Source organism: Asterias amurensis, chromosome 8 (genome assembly GCF_032118995.1).
Source record: "Asterias amurensis chromosome 8, ASM3211899v1".
Classification (NCBI taxonomy): domain Eukaryota; kingdom Metazoa; phylum Echinodermata; class Asteroidea; order Forcipulatida; family Asteriidae; genus Asterias; species Asterias amurensis.
The window spans coordinates 7,407,564-7,429,124 of record NC_092655.1 but is presented as its reverse complement, the minus strand read 5'-3'; the positions used below and the strand labels follow the sequence as shown (position 1 = coordinate 7,429,124).

General features: G+C 38.8%; 2 protein-coding genes across 10 annotated transcripts in view; one reads left to right on the top strand and one right to left on the bottom strand.

The window, feature by feature from the left end:
* LOC139940891 (uncharacterized) overlaps nucleotides 1-21,561 on the bottom strand; it is a 91,682-nt gene that overhangs the window by 67,072 nt on the left and 3,049 nt on the right. For all 8 annotated transcript variants that reach the window (XM_071937269.1, XM_071937270.1, XM_071937274.1 and 5 more), the window contains exons 2-10: nucleotides 20,704-20,907; nucleotides 18,409-18,481; nucleotides 16,674-16,711; nucleotides 15,437-15,484; nucleotides 14,459-14,629; nucleotides 13,898-13,978; nucleotides 13,679-13,771; nucleotides 12,531-12,625; nucleotides 805-859 (exon numbers count right to left, since the gene is read on the bottom strand). In XM_071937269.1, the coding sequence (XP_071793370.1) occupies nucleotides 805-859; nucleotides 12,531-12,625; nucleotides 13,679-13,771; nucleotides 13,898-13,978; nucleotides 14,459-14,629; nucleotides 15,437-15,484; nucleotides 16,674-16,711; nucleotides 18,409-18,481; nucleotides 20,704-20,904 (855 nt within the window). In that variant the 5' untranslated portion in view covers nucleotides 20,905-20,907. The remainder of the gene's footprint in view (nucleotides 1-804; nucleotides 860-12,530; nucleotides 12,626-13,678; nucleotides 13,772-13,897; nucleotides 13,979-14,458; nucleotides 14,630-15,436; nucleotides 15,485-16,673; nucleotides 16,712-18,408; nucleotides 18,482-20,703; nucleotides 20,908-21,561) is intronic.
* LOC139940885 (alpha-N-acetylneuraminide alpha-2,8-sialyltransferase-like) overlaps nucleotides 3,559-21,561 on the top strand; it is a 35,405-nt gene continuing 17,402 nt past the window's right edge. The window contains exons 1-2 of one of the 2 annotated variants that reach the window (XM_071937260.1): nucleotides 3,559-3,678; nucleotides 6,431-12,349. In XM_071937260.1, the coding sequence (XP_071793361.1) occupies nucleotides 6,432-10,001 (3,570 nt within the window). In that variant the 5' untranslated portion in view covers nucleotides 3,559-3,678; nucleotide 6,431 and the 3' untranslated portion in view covers nucleotides 10,002-12,349. Of the gene's footprint in view, nucleotides 3,679-6,430; nucleotides 12,350-21,561 lie in introns of those variants that run through there. The other variant, XM_071937262.1, reaches the window with a different exon arrangement.

The window sequence follows — 21,561 nt, the reverse complement described above, 5'->3', positions numbered from 1 at the left end:
GTTTAAATTTGTTAATCAAATCAAAGTTATATCCGAAATATCTTAAACTACTTGCTGGTATATGATAGTTGGCTACAACATCATCCGTATCGTCGTTACTTTCTGTCACTTTACAAAATTTACTTTGAGTCAGGAAAAAACCACTGTCGAAGGAAAGAGCGTATTTCCTAAATGTCAGTCTTCGTCCATGCATAGAGAAAGGACTATGTTTACGCACCACTGGGGGTGTTCACTGGAGTGAACAAGCTTACATAATACATACAAACAATTGGCTTAAAAATTAAACAATATCGCGCCATTCGTGCAAAATAATGGAGCGATTTTAACAATTGCATGACGTCCCAGGTGTGGGTTAAGTCGCATAATGCCCTCGGTGAACGCGCCAATCGTGGGTACGAATGGCGCGCACCTTGGGCATTATCCTATACATAGACCCCTGACCTAAAATATCAAGAATTCAACAGGTAAAAAGAATTCTGGCAGAAAACGCTGACTGTCATTTTACCAGAATTTGGGACTTGATGAGTCTATAACCAGATAACTAGGACTCAAGTCATTTGAGTTTTTTATTATTGCGGGCACTGTCTAATTTGAACCCTGGACTTGACTTGAGTCTTGACCTGAATGAAAAGATGATGACAACTCTACCTCTCACATAATGCAGCTTTTAAATCTTTTTCCTTGAGGAGGAATTTTATTCAAACTAGTCACTGTACAAAACCACACAAGCTATTTGTAAAACCAACTACTTTTAGAGCAATTGTAAATCTTCATTACTGTTAATGTTTGGTTCTTAAGACTAACCTTAAAATGTTGCACATAGATATCCCCCTGACGCTTTGATAACTTACTTCCATCTCTGCATGCACAAAATAAACAAAAAGAAAACAATAAATTATGTTTTTAAAAGTAGGGTCACCGTTTGGCTATTGTCAATGTAATGCTGATTTGTAGACCATATTATCAAGAAAGACACAATGATACTGTGAAAGTTTCAGATGAGTACAGTGTCTAGTTGCTAAAAACAGCAACAACAACTTTCAGGGAAATTTCACAAGAGTCTTGAGCACATTGATGAACACAGAACAGACACCATCACTCAAAAACCTTATAAATGATTCATGCATGAACTGCTCCTCAGATTCAAATATTCTTATTGATGTCTAATCAACGTGGGGCATTTCAGATGAAATCATGCTGCAGGATGCTTTACCACTAGTACCATCTTTATGACAATCAGCTTTCTAATAGAAATTACACTAATATTTTTGGGGGTCTTACCAATGTATGACCCTATACCTTTGAGGACAAATAAATGGTAAACAACAACGGAATGGATAAGTGGAAAATTAAGGCTCACTGATTATTAAGTTTGTGTCAGTTGGAACACTCCACAGAAATATTTGAATGTGAAGCACTCTCAAAGTTTAAGATCAATCATTTGAAGATCCAACAAATCATCACTGTCAACTGTCACATTGAAATAAAGCTGGTTATTCAACAGCACAAACTTTCCTGACTATATAATTTATACACATTCTTTGATGATTTCAAATGAGGGGTCACTTTAATTTGACAAACTTTCACAGGTTAGTAATGGTAAGTTTGATACTGTAAAAACCAGAAGTTTAAAATGTATTTTGTCTTCCTTAAAGCTGATGTGTTATTGAATTTATTTTGTTTACATCAAAAGAAAAAAGTAAGATGAGTTGTCTGATAAGTGAGTCGTCTGGAAAGTATTGACTTCAAACAATCAATCTTATTTGCGCCATTTTGGCAGTCAGATTCGTTGTTTGTTACTATGCAATTATGCATTTTAGACAAAGTGATTGCTGTAAAATACAATGGAAGACCATACAGCAGCCGATTGTTACATGTATATGCAAGGCGTCAATACAATTGGCAAGGCACCCAAACACTAGTTCTTTCCAAACTTCAGTTAGAGAGAGTTATATCATGGGAAGTTACCATGGATACAAATGCACCAGTTAAGTACCACAGTGAAATAGAACAATGTACTAAATGGTTAACACCTTTAACCTGTGTGTTTTGCACAGAGATCAATTTACATTTATATTCCCTCCCCCGGAGTTTTCTGGTAGGACTGGCTGCAGAACGTTGTTAACCATTACATTATAAGCTTTGTACTTAAAGGCAGTGGACACTTTTGGTAATTCCTTAAAATAATTATTAGCATAAAACCTCACTTGGTAATGAGTAATGGGGAGAGGTTGATAGGATAAAACGTTGTGAGAAACGGCTCCCTCTGAAGTGACGTAGTTTTCGAGAAAGAAGTATTTTTCCACGAATTTGATTTTGAGACCTCAGATTTAGAATTTGAGGACACGAAATCAAGCAATATGAAAGCACACAACTTCGTTTGACCAGGCTGTTTTTGATTTCATTATTATCTCGCAACTTTGACTACCAATTGAGCTCAAGTTTTCACAGGTTTGTTATTTTATGCATATGTTGAGATGCACCAAGTGAGAAGACTGGTCTTTGACAATTACCAATAGTGTCCACTGTCTTTAAATGGGTCCTATTATATTTAAACATAACTCAGTATACCTATAGAACAAAACGCTGCACACTTAGAAACAATGTGCATGAAGCGCTATACAAATGTTGAATATTATTATTTCATACTGCTGGAAACCCACCCATCTCTATTGGTTGAACATTTAAGAATGGACGCAATCATGTCCTCACTCTGTAAAAACCTTGGTTTCAGCAACACATGATCATTAAAAAAAACTAAGGATGTATTTTTGTTGTTACTCATTTTTTGGTCAATTCTGAAGGACTTTTGTTAATTCATAGAAAAAACACCTCCCAGATCCTCATTTATGCTCCATGCAACATTCACAACCTCAAGATGAAAGTGAGAAAGCTTTTTCTACATGTATACGTTATACATGTACACACGCATCCACATGTCTACTATTGATAACCGAGGACTTTAACAAAAGGGATCCAGGAAAAAGTCACACCGGGGACAGTCCTCGGTAGATTTCGTGTACAAAATGGGGACGTCTAAAAAATAAAATATGTCCAAACAATGGGAGAACAAAGAGAAGTCCTCGGTCTGCACCATAAACACAGCTGGATGTGTATGTGTATGTACACACGCAAGTGTATACGTATGTACACACACAAGTGTATATAAATGTACACACGCAAGTGTATATAAATGTACACACGCAAGTGTATGTGTACGTACATACGAAGATACGTACACGCATTCATACAACATTGAATAAATTGCAGTAAGATAATGAATTATACAGTGCTTACACAGATTGATGTATGGGTAAAAAAATATATATATAAAAAATATATGTATATTAATATTCTTTATCCCCGATGCAAATTTAACATCTGTTGTTATGATTTCTGCAAAAAAACACTTGATCTTTGTTCATTGGAACTTGGACAGCCAGTTAAGACGAACAACTTTGCCAGACAAAGAATAACATTAATAATGACAAGGGGATTTCCCACTGAAGACCACCCAGTTTCAATAGGTCATAGTTCCTCCAAACCCCAGTTTCCACAGTGGGACACTGTCTGCTGGAAGTCACAATTTGCAAAGGAACGGTCTGTAGTGTAACGCAGCTAAGCTTTCTCCAAAACACCGAAAGCCTACTCTTTATTAAGTGCTAGTCAGCAGAAAAGGTAAGGACATTGTAACTCTAAGGAAGTTTGTGTAAGTTACAATTTTAAAAACATTTTAATGTAGTCGGAATATTCAGGAAAGGAATATAGTGAGAAATAGGCATCTTTGGTATGGATTTTGAGCCCAGTCACAATGCTTATTTTGATTTTGCAAATCATAATGTCTAAATGTTTTGGGTTGTTTTATGATATGAATAAATCATATGAAATGAAAATAATCATTATTCTTATAAAGAGATATTCACAATGTGTTCACAAACCTATCTTCCACCAAGCAAAGTTTCAAATCCAACTTTTTCTTCTGTTTCGCCACTGATGGCAGATTAGATTGGAAAGGCAGTGGACACTATTGGTAATTACTCAAAATATTTATTAGCATAAAACCTTTCTTGGTAACGAGTAATGGAGAGAGGTTAATAACATAATAGATGTTAAATTTGCATCGGGGATAAAGAATATTAATTATTTTTGGTTTTTACCCATACACCGATGTGTGTTAGCACTGTATACTCAGTACTTTCCCGAGTCCTGTGAAAAAATATCACAGGCATGTTACTCGGGTGGGATTCGAACCCACGACCCTTGCAATTCTAGAGCAGTGTCTTACCAACTAGACTACCGAGGTTGCCCGGCAGCTAGAGGCAGTTCGAATCCTATGTTTTGGCAGCGGGTACCGCAACGATATAATAGATGTTAAATTTGCATCGGGGATAAATATAAGTATTGATAACATAAAACATTGTGAGAAACGGTTCCACTAGTAATGTAGTTTTCGAGAAAGAAGTAATCTTCCACTAATTTGAATTTGAGACCTCAAATTTAGAATTTGAGGTCTCAAGGGTGTTTTTTTCTTTCATTATCTCGCAACTTCCACGACCGCTTGAGCTCAAATATTCACAGGTTTGCTATTTTATGCATTGTTGAGATACACCAACTGTGAAGGCTAGTCTTACACAATTACCAATAGTGTTCAGTGTCTTTAATTAAATCCACAAACACTTCCCTTGTAATTGTCTTGACTAAGATTATTCATTGTATAATTGTCATTGTATTCTATTTTTCTTTTTTGTTGTACATGTAGATGTTTTGTTGATTGGTTCCTTGCTCGGAATAGTGTCTTGTACACTAGATAGATGGCGCATTATAAATGTAGTATTATTATTAATATTGTTATTATTATGATACCAGCTTCAGACCAGGAAAAAAAAAAAAACTACCTTCATTCCCTTAGTAAAATGTCAATAATGAAACATTTTGTTTGCCGTAGGTGCGTTGCCTGGCCTTTACTTATCAACCACTAACCCCGTTTGTTAGTCAGAGATAAAGTCTTGTTCAAGTCTGTGATGGTGGTTTTTTGCCTGCCTGAAACAGCGCCCTCTTCTTAAAACAAACCTTTTGAATAGGGTTTTGCATTACCACTACAGACAAAACTATTAAAGCACAATCTTAGACTTGAAATGACAGGCTAGATAGGCTGGTTGTTGCTGTGTGTGTTTTTTTTTGTTTAAGTTGATTGGTCTATGAATATTTTCTACCTTCATGATTGGTTGGATATAGTCCTGGACAGAACAACACTCATAAAGCCACGCTGACATACATGTTAAGTTTATCGGTTTTAATTTTAAAGACAAATGTTTTTTTTGCAAGTTTTTATACTTAATGTTAAATTTGCATCGGGGATAAAGGTTATTAATGTTTTTTTTATACCATACATTGATGTGTGTTAGCACTGTATACTCAGTACTCCCCCCCCCCCCCCCGAGTCATGTGAAAAATTATCACAGGCATATTACTCGGGTGTGATTTGAACCCATGACCCCTGCAATTCTAGAGCAGTGTCTTACCAACTAGACTACTGAGATTGCCTGATAGCTAGAGGCAGTTTGAAGTTTGTGCTTGTTTTCTTACCTTTATTTTCCTGAAAGATGATTTTTAAGTGTAAATTGATTCATTACCCAATGGAGATCGATCCCCTGCCTTTAAAATAATTTGGTTTTGCTTTTTGCTTTTACTATAATACAATTGAGCAAATCTGGTCACTGTAGTCTAACAGAAATTGATGGAAATGGCTGAAATTGCATACAAAACAAATAATAGTAGGGGGGCAATGTACAGATTTCGGGTCCCGTTGAAATTTCATGTTAATTTATGGCAACCATTATAAATGCATTCTTATGGGTCCCTAGATCAATAAAAATGATGTTGCCATTTTTTTCTAGTGACCTTTAGCAGGGATGAGATTCTTCAAAAATTAAAAGGTCTGAAAATTTATCGTAGGTCTGAAATAATCAATTGAAATCAGGCATGAGAATGGGTGATATGATAAGAAAACAGGAACAAAATTCAGTTGATTGCAAATGTCAATATTCCATCATAGTGTGTGCGAAGCACACAACACGAGCGCGCAGCGCGAAGTCCCTTACGCCGGGTCCAGCATGTCCAGGGCCCGCTTAATCAGGGCCCAATTCTTAAAATAAAACAGGTACAAGAGGGAAAGTCAAAATGTTGGAAGTGAAAAAAAAGGTCGGATTTCTAAATTCAAAAGTCGGAAGTCTGACAAAGGTCGGAAGAATCTCAACCCTGCTTCTGTTACCTTAAACTGAGGTCAAAGTTAATGGGTCATTTTCACCGGAAATTTTTCTACAGACAGCACTGTACAAAAAAAGTTTGCATAGGTTACTAAGAATACAAACATCCAAACTTTGTGCATGGTGATTAAAAGCGATGTTTTTGCATGATTTTTGTTTTTCAGGATGGAGAGCCTGAAAGGTCAAGGACTGTGGTTACTGGTTTTATTGATACTAGCCACATCTGAACAGGTAAAGGCTGACAATCCATCGACTCTGGACAAGCAGCCAAAATGCTTTGGCATATCCAGGGGTAAAAATTTCATCCTTGGCTTCGCTGATAACTGGTGGTACACTATTTTCGATGACATACACCTTTCCATAGTTGTAGTGGCGTTTAGTGATCAGAAAACCACTGTGACTATAAGCAGCAAGCACCATGTGGAGGGTCAGCCTCTATATGAAAGATTTGATCTTGCGGCTGGAGGGTACAGAATAACAAATGTATCTACAGAGCTGCTTATAAATGGTACAGAAAGAAGCTTCAAAGGTATTGAGGTAACAGCCACCAGTGAGGTTTCAGTGTATGGTTTATCATACTACCCTTACTCAACAGATGGCTTTCTTGGCATACCGGTAAGCAGCCTTGGCTTGCAGTACATCGTAACACCAGGCTTATTTTTCACAAGCTTTGCTGTAATCGGTACAGAAGATTCCACTTCAGTTCAAATAACCCTACGTGGACCAGTAACATTTGAAGGGCAGTCATACAGTCCAGGTGATCAGCTGAACTTCATGGTTGACAGATTAGAAGCCATTCACATACAAGGATCCCAGGACTTTACTGGAAGTGTCATTCAAGCCAACAAACCCATTGCTACATTTACTAGCTGTAGATGGTACAGGTGGAAGGAACAATCCATACCAGTCAAGAGTTGGGGACAGAATCATATCTACACAGCATTCCAAAGTACCAATCAAAACTTCTATCAGATAATTGCTTACTTCAGCGGCACCAGTGTTACCATCCCAAAGATTGGGAACCTGAATTTGAACGCAGGGGAGGTTTGGGACGGTTGGCTTTCAGGATCTGGTCTGGTTTCTTCAAGCCAGCCAACTCTAATGTTGCAGACGCTCCAGTCCATTAATAATACAGGTGTAGACCCTTCCCTGATACAAGTTCCTGCTATAGAACAGTTTGGGTATGTGTTTGGTTTTGTGACCCCACCCAATGCTAGAGCAGATTCTGGAAGATACTTCAATTTTATCATCATCGTTGTCAAGACAAATGCACAGGAGACTGTGCATCTCAATGGCTATCCAATAAATGGATCTCAAGTACCTGTACATGAAAACAGAGTTCCAAACACAAACTACACGGCACTCTCTGTCCAACTCCCTAAAGGAGAAGGGGTGTACTTTGTAGAGCAAACTGATCCTCTTTCATCACCATTGTCTGTTATTGTTTATGGCTATGATTCCGTATATTTTGAATCATATGGCTATGCTGCAGGTTTGTCCCTTCCAAGTAACGGGCAAATCCTGCACTTTTCAACATACTATCTAAGAGAACTTGGTGGTGAAACTTTTAGGATAACTTTACCATGCTTGCAAGATGAAGTTCAATCATACAAAACCTCAAAATGCAAATTTTTAACAGGTATTGGAAATATCTTGATTTCTGGACACTCTGTTGATTCCGACACCATCGTCTGCATTACACCAACCTTTTACATGAATGGATTTACTTCAGTCTATGTGTCTCTGGATGAAGGAAAGACATTTCCTTTCTCTGGTGTTGTCTATATTACATCAGAAGAATACTTGCCTCCACTTATCACAGTCAATCAAAAGCAGACATCAACAGGAAACGGAGTTATTGACTTAACAAAAGATGATGATCTTTTCTTAACATGGGACCCTTACAGTGTAGGTGAGGGAATAGAGACAGTGAATATCATAATGCAAGATTCTGATTACAATGGGGATGGCCATCCAGTCCTTCTAGAAGGAGTTTCCCTCAAGAACAATGTCTTGAACAATGGCAAGATTCAGATCTCTACAGAGTTGATAAATGACAAAAGCTTAACTACGGAATGGCCATCACTTGTAGCTTTTTACCTGCAACCAAATGGCCAACAGAGCAGCCCAAACAGGTTTTACTCTGGAGTGAATCATGTTACAAAGTTCCTGCCTAAATCCTGCTCATTGTTCCTAGAAAGGTTAAAGAATGTTCCTACAGGCTTACCACCATGTCCATGCACCTTTGCCCAGGCCAGTGTAGATTCTCTTAACTTTGTCTTATCAAATGAGTTTATTTCTTTCTACCATCCTGGCGCAAAAGACTGCTTTAGGTCAACCACATCATCATCTATTGGATCTGGCCAACAGTGCTGCTATGCCGAAGATGGTAACATACTCATAGGTCCCCCAGGGGGTGGCACTGCTGATCGATACAGTCCTGAGGATCATTTCTGGAAACATCAATGGTATGATGTGCTGCCATGGTTTGGCTGTTGTAAATCTACACAAAACTGCAAGACATACTACAAGTACCGTCCATCTGATGACTGCTCTAAATACGTCCCTCCTTTGCCAGCAGCAGGGACTGGAGATCCTCACATAACAAGTCTAGATGGCAAGAGGTTCACCTTCAATGGGGCTGGAGAGTTCCTGATGGCTTCCTCGATACTTCATGACCTCATCTTCCAATCCCGCATGGAGGTATACCACCAAACTAATGCCAGTGTGTACACTGCTTTTGTTGTCCAGATGAACGATTCTTCTACTGTCCAGGTACAGATATCCAACTCCAGTGAGGTGCTGGTTCTTGTAGATGGTGAGCAACTGCTCATGAGGTCAAGCCTTGTCAAAGTTTACCACTTCAGAGGCTTTCGATTAAGTTTCACCTCCGACTTCTCTGAAATCAGAATTGCATTCAATGCTGGTATTGCCATCATCGTGTACATCAAACATGACTTTATGTCATTTACGGCACAGCTGAATGAAAAGTTCAAAGACCAAGTCCAAGGACTTCTTGGGAACCTGAATGGAGATCCAGAAGACGACTTTCAATTCCCAAATGGTACCATCATGAATCCAGAGTCTTCCATGGAAGAAATCCACAAATATGGGCTACATTGGCTTGTGGTAAAAGAGGAATCCATATTCACTTATCTTTCCCCATATGACTACAACACTTATTTTTTGCCTGATTTTTTGCCAACTTTTGATGTCCCAAACCCACATGATGTTAGTCCAGAGATCAAAGATTTGTGTGGAAGTTCTCTTGAATGCATATTTGATGCTGTGACCACTGGAAGCCTGTCTTTTGCAAATGAAACACTACTAGTGACTGGCATCATCAATCGAATTCAGAAATCTTCAGTCAAACTTGTCAGTTGTGGTTTTCCTGGAAGTGTGGACAATGCAACCATGACAGGGTCTGTATATCTTGTAAACTCAACTGTGGAGGTCAAATGCTTTGATGGATTTACTCTGGAGAAGGGTTTACCCACTTTAACCTGCCAGAGTAATGGACAGTGGTCATCTACCCTTCCCTTGTGTACCATGATGAAAGATGATGCATTAGCCGATGTAGGTCTGAGTCTATTGGCAATCCTCTTCATAGTCCTTGGGGCAATCAGTCTCTGTCTGATCATTATTATCATAACCATCTTCATCGTCAAACAGAAACAAAAAAACAAGATTGCTGGTGGATCATTTGACATGCTAAGAGTAGGGGACAGTAAATAAAATATATAGGGTGGCCATGGTAAAGAATATAGTTCCTTCTTTGCATTTGGACGTTTGCCCCAAACTAACAAACTTTAAGGCTCTGATTTCAAAATTGACCACAGTTAGTTCAGATGTGACATTGCTCTTGTGGAAAATTAATAAATATTCTTGGGAAAATACTATATTATTTGCAGTGTTGCCAGGCATTTTCCCATTTAAAAAATGTTTTAATATGGCCATATACATGTACATGTTGTGCTCCAAAATCCATAGTATGCAAAGTTTCCATGAAACTTACCACAAATGTTCATTTTACCAAGATCTATCTGATGACATGACACATTTTAAAAAATTGTCATTAAAGGAATTTTTATATATGTTTTAAAGCCCATTTTTGGTCCAAAAACTTAGCATAGCATTTGTTGTCCAAATGCTATAAACTTTGCAAATGATTTATTTTGATATAATGAACAACATGATAATTTTATCATAAGTTAGGGTCCCTCTTGGAGGTGCTATAATCTTTGGTTTATTAGCATTTCTTCTCTAGAAATCAGCACTTTTAAAGTATTCCATTGATAATGATAGTTTAAACCCCTAAATACACGATGAAAACACAAAATCCAAGATGGCGGCCAAATATGGTGGCCATTTTGAGTTCCCATTGCATTTAATTTGTGATAACCGCTGTTCCAAAAACGAAAACCATTTTAAAGTGCTCTCTCTATCAGCTCTTACAACTTAACAGTAAAGGTTTCATGAAAAATCGTTCAATTGTTAAGCATGCTTTGTATAAAAAGCGTAAAAACGTTTGCAGATATTTTCATTGATTTATAGTAAGCGTATAATTGTTGTGTGTGAATGTGTCCAGATGGTTACAAAACATCTCCCCTTAAAATGGGAGCAAGCATCAGCATACATAATTTGAACATCATTGCTTGTCCTCCTTGTTTAATCTCTGAAAATAGCGTTTAAGGATACATCTTTTATATTATTTGGTTTTACCCTTGTGTGTCATGGCCGAGCGGTTAAATCGTATTCAAGCTCTGGTGTTTCAGTGTTTGATCAAGTGTGGGTTCGAATCCCGGTCGTGACACTTGCTGCGTAAAATGGGGGAGGTACATGTTAGTGCTTTCTGCTCTACCAGCCAGGCTTCAGATTGATGATACCCAAGCCTACATCCGTATGGACTGTAAAAGGGGTAACCCTGTTTCAGCCCTAGGAGTAGGTGGCAACGGCCTCTGGAAAAAAATAATTGTAGCCCACACCTTGAAGTGGCCTTCTGGCCTTGTGTGTCTGGCGACTTGCATAAAAAATAAATAAAAACTACTGTATGTAATGTAAAGCACTGGTTACTCAGTACTTTCCCAAGTCCTGTGAAAACAGTTCTCAGGCACATCACTCGGGGTAAAATACATGTGCCAAGTACAAAGTGCTTTACACACATCTGTAAATGGGTCAAACAAAATAACATTGTTTACCCCTGATGCAATCTTAACATCTACTAGATAGGCCAAACAACAAGTTTCAAGACAGAGTAAAATATACAGTGTACTATAATCATGAAACAACACCAGGCCAAGAGCAACGCCAAGACTGCTTGCTAATTCTCAACAATATTCGAGCTGTTTGGGACAATGAGCTTTTGACCTTTGAGACATAAATGTCTTCATTTTCAGCTGTATAATACAAAGAGTTGGACTAGCATGGAAAATTATTCAAATGTAATTGTGTAAACAACTCATTACAAATATTACAAGATGGTGTACACGTTGATGTGTATGAATAACAACTATTGCACCTATTTGGATGAAGTGCTCACTGCTAAAAATTGTATTCTTGAAAGAAAAAAAATATTTAAAGAAAAACATTCTTGTGTCATACTCGCTACAAAATGTCTCTTTTAAGTTTATTGTGAGTGACACAAGAATTTTTTTCTTGAAATAAGATTAATTCAGGAGTCTTTGACGTGGTGTTGGGATCACGTGTCTGCAATGTCGAATCCCGGTCATGTTGATGAAGACTGTAATTTTGGTCAAAAATTGCATATATGAAAATATTTCCAATGTTGTGATCAAAAGATAAACACTATTTGTGTCAATTACCAACATAGATGAGTTTTCATGCCAAGAAAATTAAATTGTGATCATTTTCTGAAGGGTAATATACCTATTTTTGTGAAGAGTAATATACCTATTTTTGCGAAGGGTACCATACCTATTTTGTGAAGGGTTACATACCTATTTTGTGAAGGGTTACATACCTATTTTGTGAAGGTTTACATACCTATTTTTGTGAAGGGTTACCTACCTATTTTGTGAAGGGTTACATACCTATTTTTGTGAAGGGTTACCTACCTATTTTTGTAAAGGGTTACCTACCTGTTTTTGTGAAGGGTTACATACCTATTTTTGTGAAGGGTTACACACCTATTTTTGTGAAGGGTTACACACCTATTTTTGTGAAGGGTTACACACCTATATTTGTGAAGGGTTACATACCTACTTTGTAAAGGGTTACAAATTATTGTTGTGAAGGGTTACATACCTATTGAGTAAGAGAGGCAGATGAGCAAATTTAGGTGGGCTCCATCCCAGGGCCTTGTAAAGAGACAGATGCTTTGGTGTAGACGTTAACCATTCCTGGTGACAATGGTTGAAAATATAAAAACTAATTATAATACTGCACTGGTAGCATTAGTAAATTCTGTCAGGTATGTGACATTACACTGGAAAAGAATTCAGTAGGGGAAGCAATGTAATTAGAAATGTAAAATGTTGTGCTTTAGCTGTTTTGAAAGTAGCTTATTAACTGTACTTTAAAAAAATATTGGACTTGGAGGATTGTTTTCATAGTTTAAGATTGAACTAAATTTCCCAGCCAAGTATAAAGTATTGCTTTTAACATTATTGCGCTTGGAACCAGTTACCAACAACGGACACAACATGTTATTTTTGTTGGAGACCTGTTTTACTGCTTTAGACATGAAGCTAGTCCTTAGCAAACTTATGTGCTTATAATGGTTATTTTGAAATTGATAACATGACATAATCCATTTAAAAAAGAAAAACTGTTGAAAATATTTACTATTTAGCAGATGTAATAACTTTCACTGAGGAATATAAAATCATTAATTTGTTTACCCTTCACTAATGTGTGAAAGGACTGAACGTTGAATGCTTTCCAAGTCCTGACAGGAAAAACTCCAAGTGCATACTACTTGGGTAGGAGTGCCACTCCCTGCATTCTATCACAGGTATCTAAAGCTAGTCTACTGGACAGCCCAATGGCAAGAGGTCAGTTTTAATTAGCAGAAGGTCTAATAAACAATCTAATAAATGTATTAATTAGATATCAATTTAGATATTAACAGAGTATATACTCAGTGCTTCATTTCATTTTCCTTTATTAATGGTAACATATTATTGCTGCAAGACAAGGTTTTGGTGGGTGTAGCAAGTTTGTGTGATTTAAAAGCTTTGTAAAATGCATTAGTGGTCTTAATATCATAAAGCTAGTTAGGACAGTAACATTCATCAAAAAGACAAAAAAACAAAGCTTACAGTAGTATCAGTTAATTTAGCAGAAATTAAACGCAAAAGCTTCTTTTTTCTTTACTCAGAAAGTTATTTTGATAAGGATTACTTTCATGCTTAAGAGATTTATGAAATTGGGCACAGATTAGATAAACTCACCATGCCCCGCAGTACGTGGCTTATCCCCATCAGATGATCATCAACAACATTGGCAAAATGGTACGTTGGAAAACCATCACTTTTAATCAACACCTGTAGAAGAATTAAAATGAAACTAAACATCAAACAGAGTTTGCGTTTGTCTACATATGAGAATGCCAATCACAGATACCATGTACCACAATCATCATTATTCGTAAATAACTTGACTTTACTTACCGGATCACCCTCTATGAGATGAGTGTCATGTTGAGTTCGTCCATAAACAAGATCCTCAAACAAGTCCGTCTCTACATCTAGCTAAATGTGAGAGGAAAGTTATTTATCATTTTGTAAACTTGTTAAAAGTTTTTTTGCATTGCGATTGTTTTAACCGTAACTTAGGCTCAAAACCGGACTATTCATTACAAACGCATAAGAGTAATTACACAGTCGCCACAGGTATTAGAAATTTGGTTTTCTGGTTGACTTTTATGACTTTGTACGTATCTTGTCAAATGTAACAAATACGAACAATAAAAAACAACTTATCAGGCAAACAAATACAAATTTATAGACATTCAGTAATTATAGATTATCACTGCCTACTGAATATATTTGGTAACAGCACCACATGTAATTGATTGTTTTATTGATTAATTGATGACTGATTGATTTTTGGTTGCATTAAACACTAGAATAACTGCCCTTGAATGATTGATTGATCGACTGATTATTGATTGATTGACTGATTACCGACTGATTGTATGACTGATAAATTAATCGATGGATTTGACTGACCTTAAATCTTATAACACTCGGCTTCCCAGAATGCCGGTGGTCTTGTACCTGATGGGATGTTAGGTGTCTGCACCTGTTGTCGTATCGAGGAACCTGCCTATTTCTCAGGGCTTCTTTACGGAGCAGCTCCAGTCTTTGTTCTGAGCAAAAACAGTGGTAGGCTGCGCCAGACTGAAAATAAAGCAAAGCAGTTTAAAGGAACGTTACAGAATTAGTTTTTGCTAACAGAACAATTGCTGGCAGTGTAAGCACTTTACGTGATCCACCATGTACATGAACTATCAAACATCTTGGTAGGGAGAAAATAGTGAAAAACCGATTACACATTTTGCATGACAACGATGCGAAAACAAAAATGAATAAAACGCTCCCTGAGCGATAAACTCCAAACGCGAAATAAAATTATTTATTTCTCAAAATATGATATTTCAGACAGAAATGTTTCAAGGGATGTTTTCTACTATCATCCTCATTAGACCGTGTAAGTTTTTGCTTCTTACCAACACTGTAACATTCCTTTAATACTAGAATTATTATGGCATGTCATGTTATGGCCTAGCCGTTAACAGCACCGGATTCAAGCCCTGGTGTTTGATCACAGAGCTAAGCAAGACACTTAACCATGGTTGCTTTGTAAAGTTGGGGAGGTAGTGCTTTCTGCTCTACCAGCCAGGCTTCTGATGGATGATACCCAAGCCTACATCCGTCTGAACTATAAAGGGGATAACCCTGTTGTAGCCTCAGAAGTAAGTGGCAACAGCCCCTGGCAAAAAATAGTTGATTGTAGCCCCCTTGAAGTGACCCTCAGGCCTTGTGTGTCTGGCGACTTGCATACAAAAAACAAAAAAACAAGTGCATTATCAAGCAAATGGTCAGATTATGCTCTTTTTTATTTGATAACTTGTCATCATTTAGCCCCCCCCCCTGCTAGTTAAATAAGAAAAATACTTACACATGTACTTGTAGTAATTGGCTTACCTTAACTAATGTCTCAATGTGACTCTGGTATAAATTCAGTCGCTCTGACTAAAAGAGAAACACAAAGGAACGAGATTAAAAGTGTTCATAAAAACGAATTCAGAGGAGTTACAGCTTGCACAATGTCTAAATCGTATTAATAAATTGATTTGGTACACGTACATGTAGGTAGCACTAACCAAGAGATGTCACTATTTCATAAGCTTACAATTATTTATAGATTAATTTATACATTTACATCATTGAATACAATTTGTTGCCCTCGCATATAAAAACTTAGTCTCAAGCATGCAAAATGTTTTGAGAGATCCACAAACTTTCATGTTTGTGAACAAACACATAGCTGTTTACTGATGGTGTCATGATGTAGATAATTGTAGTATGGTTCCCTGTCTCGTTTACACTGACCATCATCCGGTGTATATGTATGCAGTGTGTGTATTCTGTGTGTATCAGTAGCATGCATTCAATTTTCACTTTCTTTGTCGACGAAGCATTTGGGGCAGAATTCAGCAGCGAAAACTAAGCAGAAGCACGTCATATCCTGTATAGGTCAAAGGTGGCTGCCAGAATTTAAGTCCATGAGGGATTGCATGGTAGAATTACATAACAGCCAGTCCTTGGAACTTTTCGTGTGGCTGCGTAAGAAAAAGTGTTGTGGTTTTGTGGTTTTGTGGTTTTACCTGACCACATGCTAAGAGTAGAGTGGGGGGGGGGTTGTGAAGATTTTCAGGGTGTTTGGGTTATGGTCATTGTCGTCCAAGTTATCACACCTCTGTTGTAAATTCACTCAGATTTTCTACAAACTTGACAAATAATTTGTGGACAGCCTAGTGAATTTTAAAATCAAAATGAACGTAATGTCATTCTCATGAAAGATTAAAGCCACTAGACACCTTTGGTAACTTTCAAAGACCAGTGCATTTATAAACTAACAAACCTGTGAAAATTTGAATTCAATTGATCGTAGAAGTTGCAAGAGAAAAATGGAAGAAAAAACACCCTTGTTGCACAAGTTGTGTGGTTTCAGATACCTTGACAAATATTTTAGTGAGAAATGTATACTTCTTAAAAAAAAAACCTATGTTACTTCATAGGGAGCCGTTTCTCACAATGTTTTATACTATCAACAGCTCTACATTACTCGTTACCAAGAAAGGTTTTTATGATCACAATTGTTTTGAGTAATTACCAATAGTGTCCCGTGCCTTTAAGTACAGCATACAGAAATAAATACCTGTTTGTATGGCCCAAAATCTCCACCCTGATTGGGACCTGTAAAAAATCAAATAAATCAATCAAACATGAAGCCCGAATTCTAAGATGAAAAAGCTATGACTTGCCAGTGACCATGAACGAGTATCTCAAGGGTCCTGCTGATCAATCCAATGGACATTCATCCAACACCTAGGTGTGTATGCTAAAGACTGAGTCACACTGCAGCAATAACGAAAACGATAATGAAAACGACACAAAGAGAACACATTCTATTGGTTGAATTGCTCCACGCAGAATAGGACAAACAACAAAGTACGTACCCCAACACCCGAAAAAACATGAGGGACCAATTATTTTTCATTAATAAATACCTTGGACGGTTTCAAGTCTCTGATTGGTCAAAACCCGGTCGTGTGGCCGAGTGTCAACGGTCAGTATAAAGACCGGCTTTGGAAAATAGCGAATAAGTGGCGCCAGTAGTTGTTATAGCGCCCTCTTGCAAGGGGTTTGTCTTTGTTTACGTCGCCAGTCTTTTGTTGCGTTTTCTCCGACTGTACTAAAGTTCCTTCGATATAAACATTCTTAATTGGTATTCTGCTGTGACTACCTTGTGTTGATGCATCCATCTCCTTACCCTGGCGTGGCCCCTAAATCAGCATGCATTTGTGTAAACCTTGCGCGTTGCACTGTATCGCATGCTTATTTATATCCATGTTAGTTTCATTGCAACTTCGCGCACTTTCGCGTACGCGCGCTGAAAATGTATCAATTTTGAGTGCGTGCGTGTAACAGCGCGACATGGTACATGGACGCTGAGCTCATGCGCGCGTTTTAATGCACAAAGAACAGCTATCGTCCAATCATTTGCCTCCATTGACCCCAGTGAAGGCGCTGAACAGATCATGATTTAAAAGAGTCACTGGTCTCAAAAATCAGGAATGTGACTAACGCACGAAAGAGATGGGAACCATCAAAAGCTCAACTATAGCCCCTGAACATGTCTGGAAGTATCGCCGTGAGAAAAGTCACAAAATTTGGACAATTTTAGCCGTTTAATTCGCTAAAAAAGGTATTTATTAATGGGAATAACAGTGTTCGGACCCGGTCTTCACTGTGTGGTAATGACCTTGGTTGGTGGCTGGCGCTGTTAACAGACCTTGCCTCCGGCTCGGTCCGTTAACAGCGCCAGCCACCAACCCGGTCATTACCACGCAGTGAAGACCGAGTCCTCGCACTGTTATTCCCTAATTAAAACATAAAACACAAAATTGCGTGTACATCATCCTGTAATTGAACTTTTTAGTTTGTTTCTTGGCGAGTTGGATGGCAATGCTTGATCTTGCTGAGCCATGAACTACAGTTGCAATGAAAGCATGCACAGCTCAGCATCAAGAATGGATATAATAATATTTATCTTCAAGTACGCGCTAATCCTCCAATCAGATTCGCAGAAAGGAGTGGTGATAAAAACCTATATTGCACGGCTAATATCACTACCATGCGTATTGTGTGTTCTATGTCACGCGCCAAGTTTACTTGGAAATACGGAAAATATAGCGCGTCTGCGTCCCATATCCAACTCGGCCTTCGGCCTCGTTGGATATGGGACGCAGAAGTGCTATATTTTTCCGTATTCCACTCGCGCTTGTGTGATAACTTATAATATCAAAATTATTCAGACAACAATAGGTTTGATACGTATAGTTAGTATATTGAGAGTAACAATGGATTTGCCCAATTGAGACTTCACACACCTTCATCTGCGCATAAACCACTCCATTGTAGCATAGCCTGTAACTGTTCCTCAGCTCCAGGGACAAGTCTTGTCTGCAGGAAAAAAATTAAATAAAACTTCATTATTAGTTGTAACTACAAGTCAATCTAAAAAGAATCTTACAAAATGTGTACCAAAATATATAGTACATACTATAGTGTAAGACCTATGTATGTCAGTTTCTTGGTCTACATCTTGGCTCAAGATCTGCAGATGGACCTTTGTATGCAAGTTTCTTGGTCTACATCTTGGCTTAAGATCTGCAGCTGGATCAATCCTGGGCTTGGTTTCACAAAGCACTAAGATTCATCTTTAAGCTTTTTTATAGTTTGTTCCTAGGCATTATATTACGGACATTGCTGAGTATCATGTAGAAGTAGAATTGGAAGTATTTACTACATCAGTGATTTGTATTGTAGCATTACACTTTGCTGAGCAATATGGACCCCCCCGGAATGAAAACCCTAATTGTTTTCACTGCCAATCAAATTGTTCCATCAACTTTTGGACTAATTCACCACAGGTTGTGTACATTATCATGAACAAGATTCCCAAGTCTGTGATCCAAGGTTTATGTTGGGGGTTAATCCACAAGAGGGCGCTATTTCAGGCAATTGGTTGGCATCAGATTAGCCTTACGTCACACTTCGAGGCTCAGGAAGAACGACAGAGACCGGCCCCCAGCCGGCGTGTACATGCACCTTTGACCTACATTCATTTCAAATAGAGATAATGTAGTCAAATTCTACACCAACATTACAAAACATGCAAGTACATGTACTGCACATGTACATGTACTGTATATGTTGGGCGCGATCGGTCAATCTGCGCGATCAACCGATCGCGCTGCGCTATTGAACGATCAAATTAAGATCAATTGGTCGCGCAGCAATCGGTCGATCGCGCAACAATCGGTCGATCGCGCAACAATCGGTCGATCGCGCAATGACATCTTTGCGCAATTGACCGTTTGCGCTACGAGTATTTTTTCCCGTTATCGGCAGATCGCGCAGGAAAGGCTTTGCGCGATCTACCGATCGTGCAGGAATGGATTTGCGCGATCGACCGATAGTGCAGGAAAAGTTTTGCGCGATCAACTGATCGTGCAGGAAAAGTTTTGCGCGATCTACCGATCGTGGAGGAATGGTTTCGCGCGTTCGACCGATCGTGCAAGTAAACTTTTCCTTGGGGCGATTTCTCAAAGCAATAAAATTCATAGCAGGACAAATTTTCACCATAGTGACTTATATAGTGACGTCACACTACGATTGATTTGCAGTTACAATCAATGTTACATCTTTGTGTATTCGGCCCCTGAACATCAGCCGATCGCGCCAAACAATTCCAGCACAATCGGCCAATCGCGCAATTCCATTCCTGCACAATCGGCCGATCGCTCATAACCATTCCTGCACAATCAGCCGATCGCGCAAAATCATTCCTGCACAATCGCGGTTGATCGCGCATGTTCGTTGCCGAATGTTGCGCGATCGACCGATTGTTGCGCGATCGACCGATTGTTGCGCGATCGACCGATTGCTGCGCGATCGACCGATTGTTGCGCGACCAATAGATATTTCAATAGCGCAGTGCGATCAGTCGATAGCGCAGCACGATCGGTTGATCGCGCAGATTGACCGATCGCGCCCAACATATACCTTACACACATACGTACAGTACAATACACATGGACACAGCATGCAGCAGCTAGACGACCAAAAGTAAGCTTTCCATATCTGTGTTTCGATTGGTCGTCCGAGGTGACCTCAGACGCAATCAAAACAAACCCATATACAAAAGCTTTTAGTCACTGCATTTATCCAATGATATCATTGTATCCAATGGAATCACTGGATCTGAATATAGCAGGTACCGGTCTTTATCCTAGCCGATAAAGACAGGGGCCCAGTCTAGTATCAGATAGACAAAAAAACCTGGGGTGGATTTCACAAAGGTAGTCCTAACTTAGGACTAGTCCTAAGCAATGCTAAGAGATAGGACTGGTCCTAAGTTAGGACCAGTAACTCATCCTAACTTAGGACTGGTCCTATCTCTTAGCATTGCCTAGGACTAGTCCTAAGTTAGGACTACCTTTGTGAAATCCACCCCTGGTTACAGACTTAAAACTAAGTCTGGGCCACGTCTGGGCCCGGATGGATACTTTTGGGTGTTAGATGTATGCCTCAGACCATCAGGTCTCTGTTTCTTAAAGCCTCCATTTTTTAGCTTTTGACCTGAGTCTGCCCAAGTACAATGAAATACCAAATGATCTCACCTGATCTGTGTCTTCAATTCTCAAAATAAAACGACCACCATGGGCCTTGGCAAAGATGTAGTTGTAGAGAGCAGTGCGGAGGCCTCCAAGATGAAGATGACCGGTTGGACTCGGAGCAAACCTCACTCGTACCTCATTGTGAAAGTGGGATGAGGTGCTGAGGGTTCGAAATGTGGCTCTAAGCCGCTGAAGGAACCACATGATCTAATCATTCGAAAGAGTAAATGATAGCTAGTCAATGAAGTGGTGGCTAATCAAGAGTGGGACACGACATAGTGGTCGAGTTGTCCGACAGTTAAAAAAAATGTCTGTCGAGTTGTCCGAACTGTCAAGCTGTCAGAACTGTTGAGCTGTCAGAACGGTCCAGTTGTCCGAACTGTCCAGTTGTCTGAACACCTCTTAAAGTGGTCAGCACTACTCCACCCAGGGGTAAATGGGTATACCTGTGAGGGCAGAGATGGTTCTTGTGATTGATTAGCTTAGTGCACGGCACAGCTGTATACTCCCCAGGGAGCTGAGATGGTTTAAGGGAATGATTTAAGGCCCAGTGACACGGGGTAATAATGTGGAAGCGCTTTAAGACATGGTGTATAAAGCGCTATAAAAAAAAAAAAAATTATTATTATTATTATTATTATTACTACTTGCCGTCAACTCGCCGTCAACTCAACCGCTACTGGTGTGGATTAGTCTTGACCCAAGTCGGTAGCGATCAATTTACACGATGTGCAGTACAATCCACTATGCGGTACCAATAAATGATGTCTTGGGCCAAGACAATTTCGTTTTCCGGAAAGCGCCCTCTGTTGTCCATGTTGTACAAGCTCTGTGAAAAAGCAAGATGGCGGCCGACAGCTT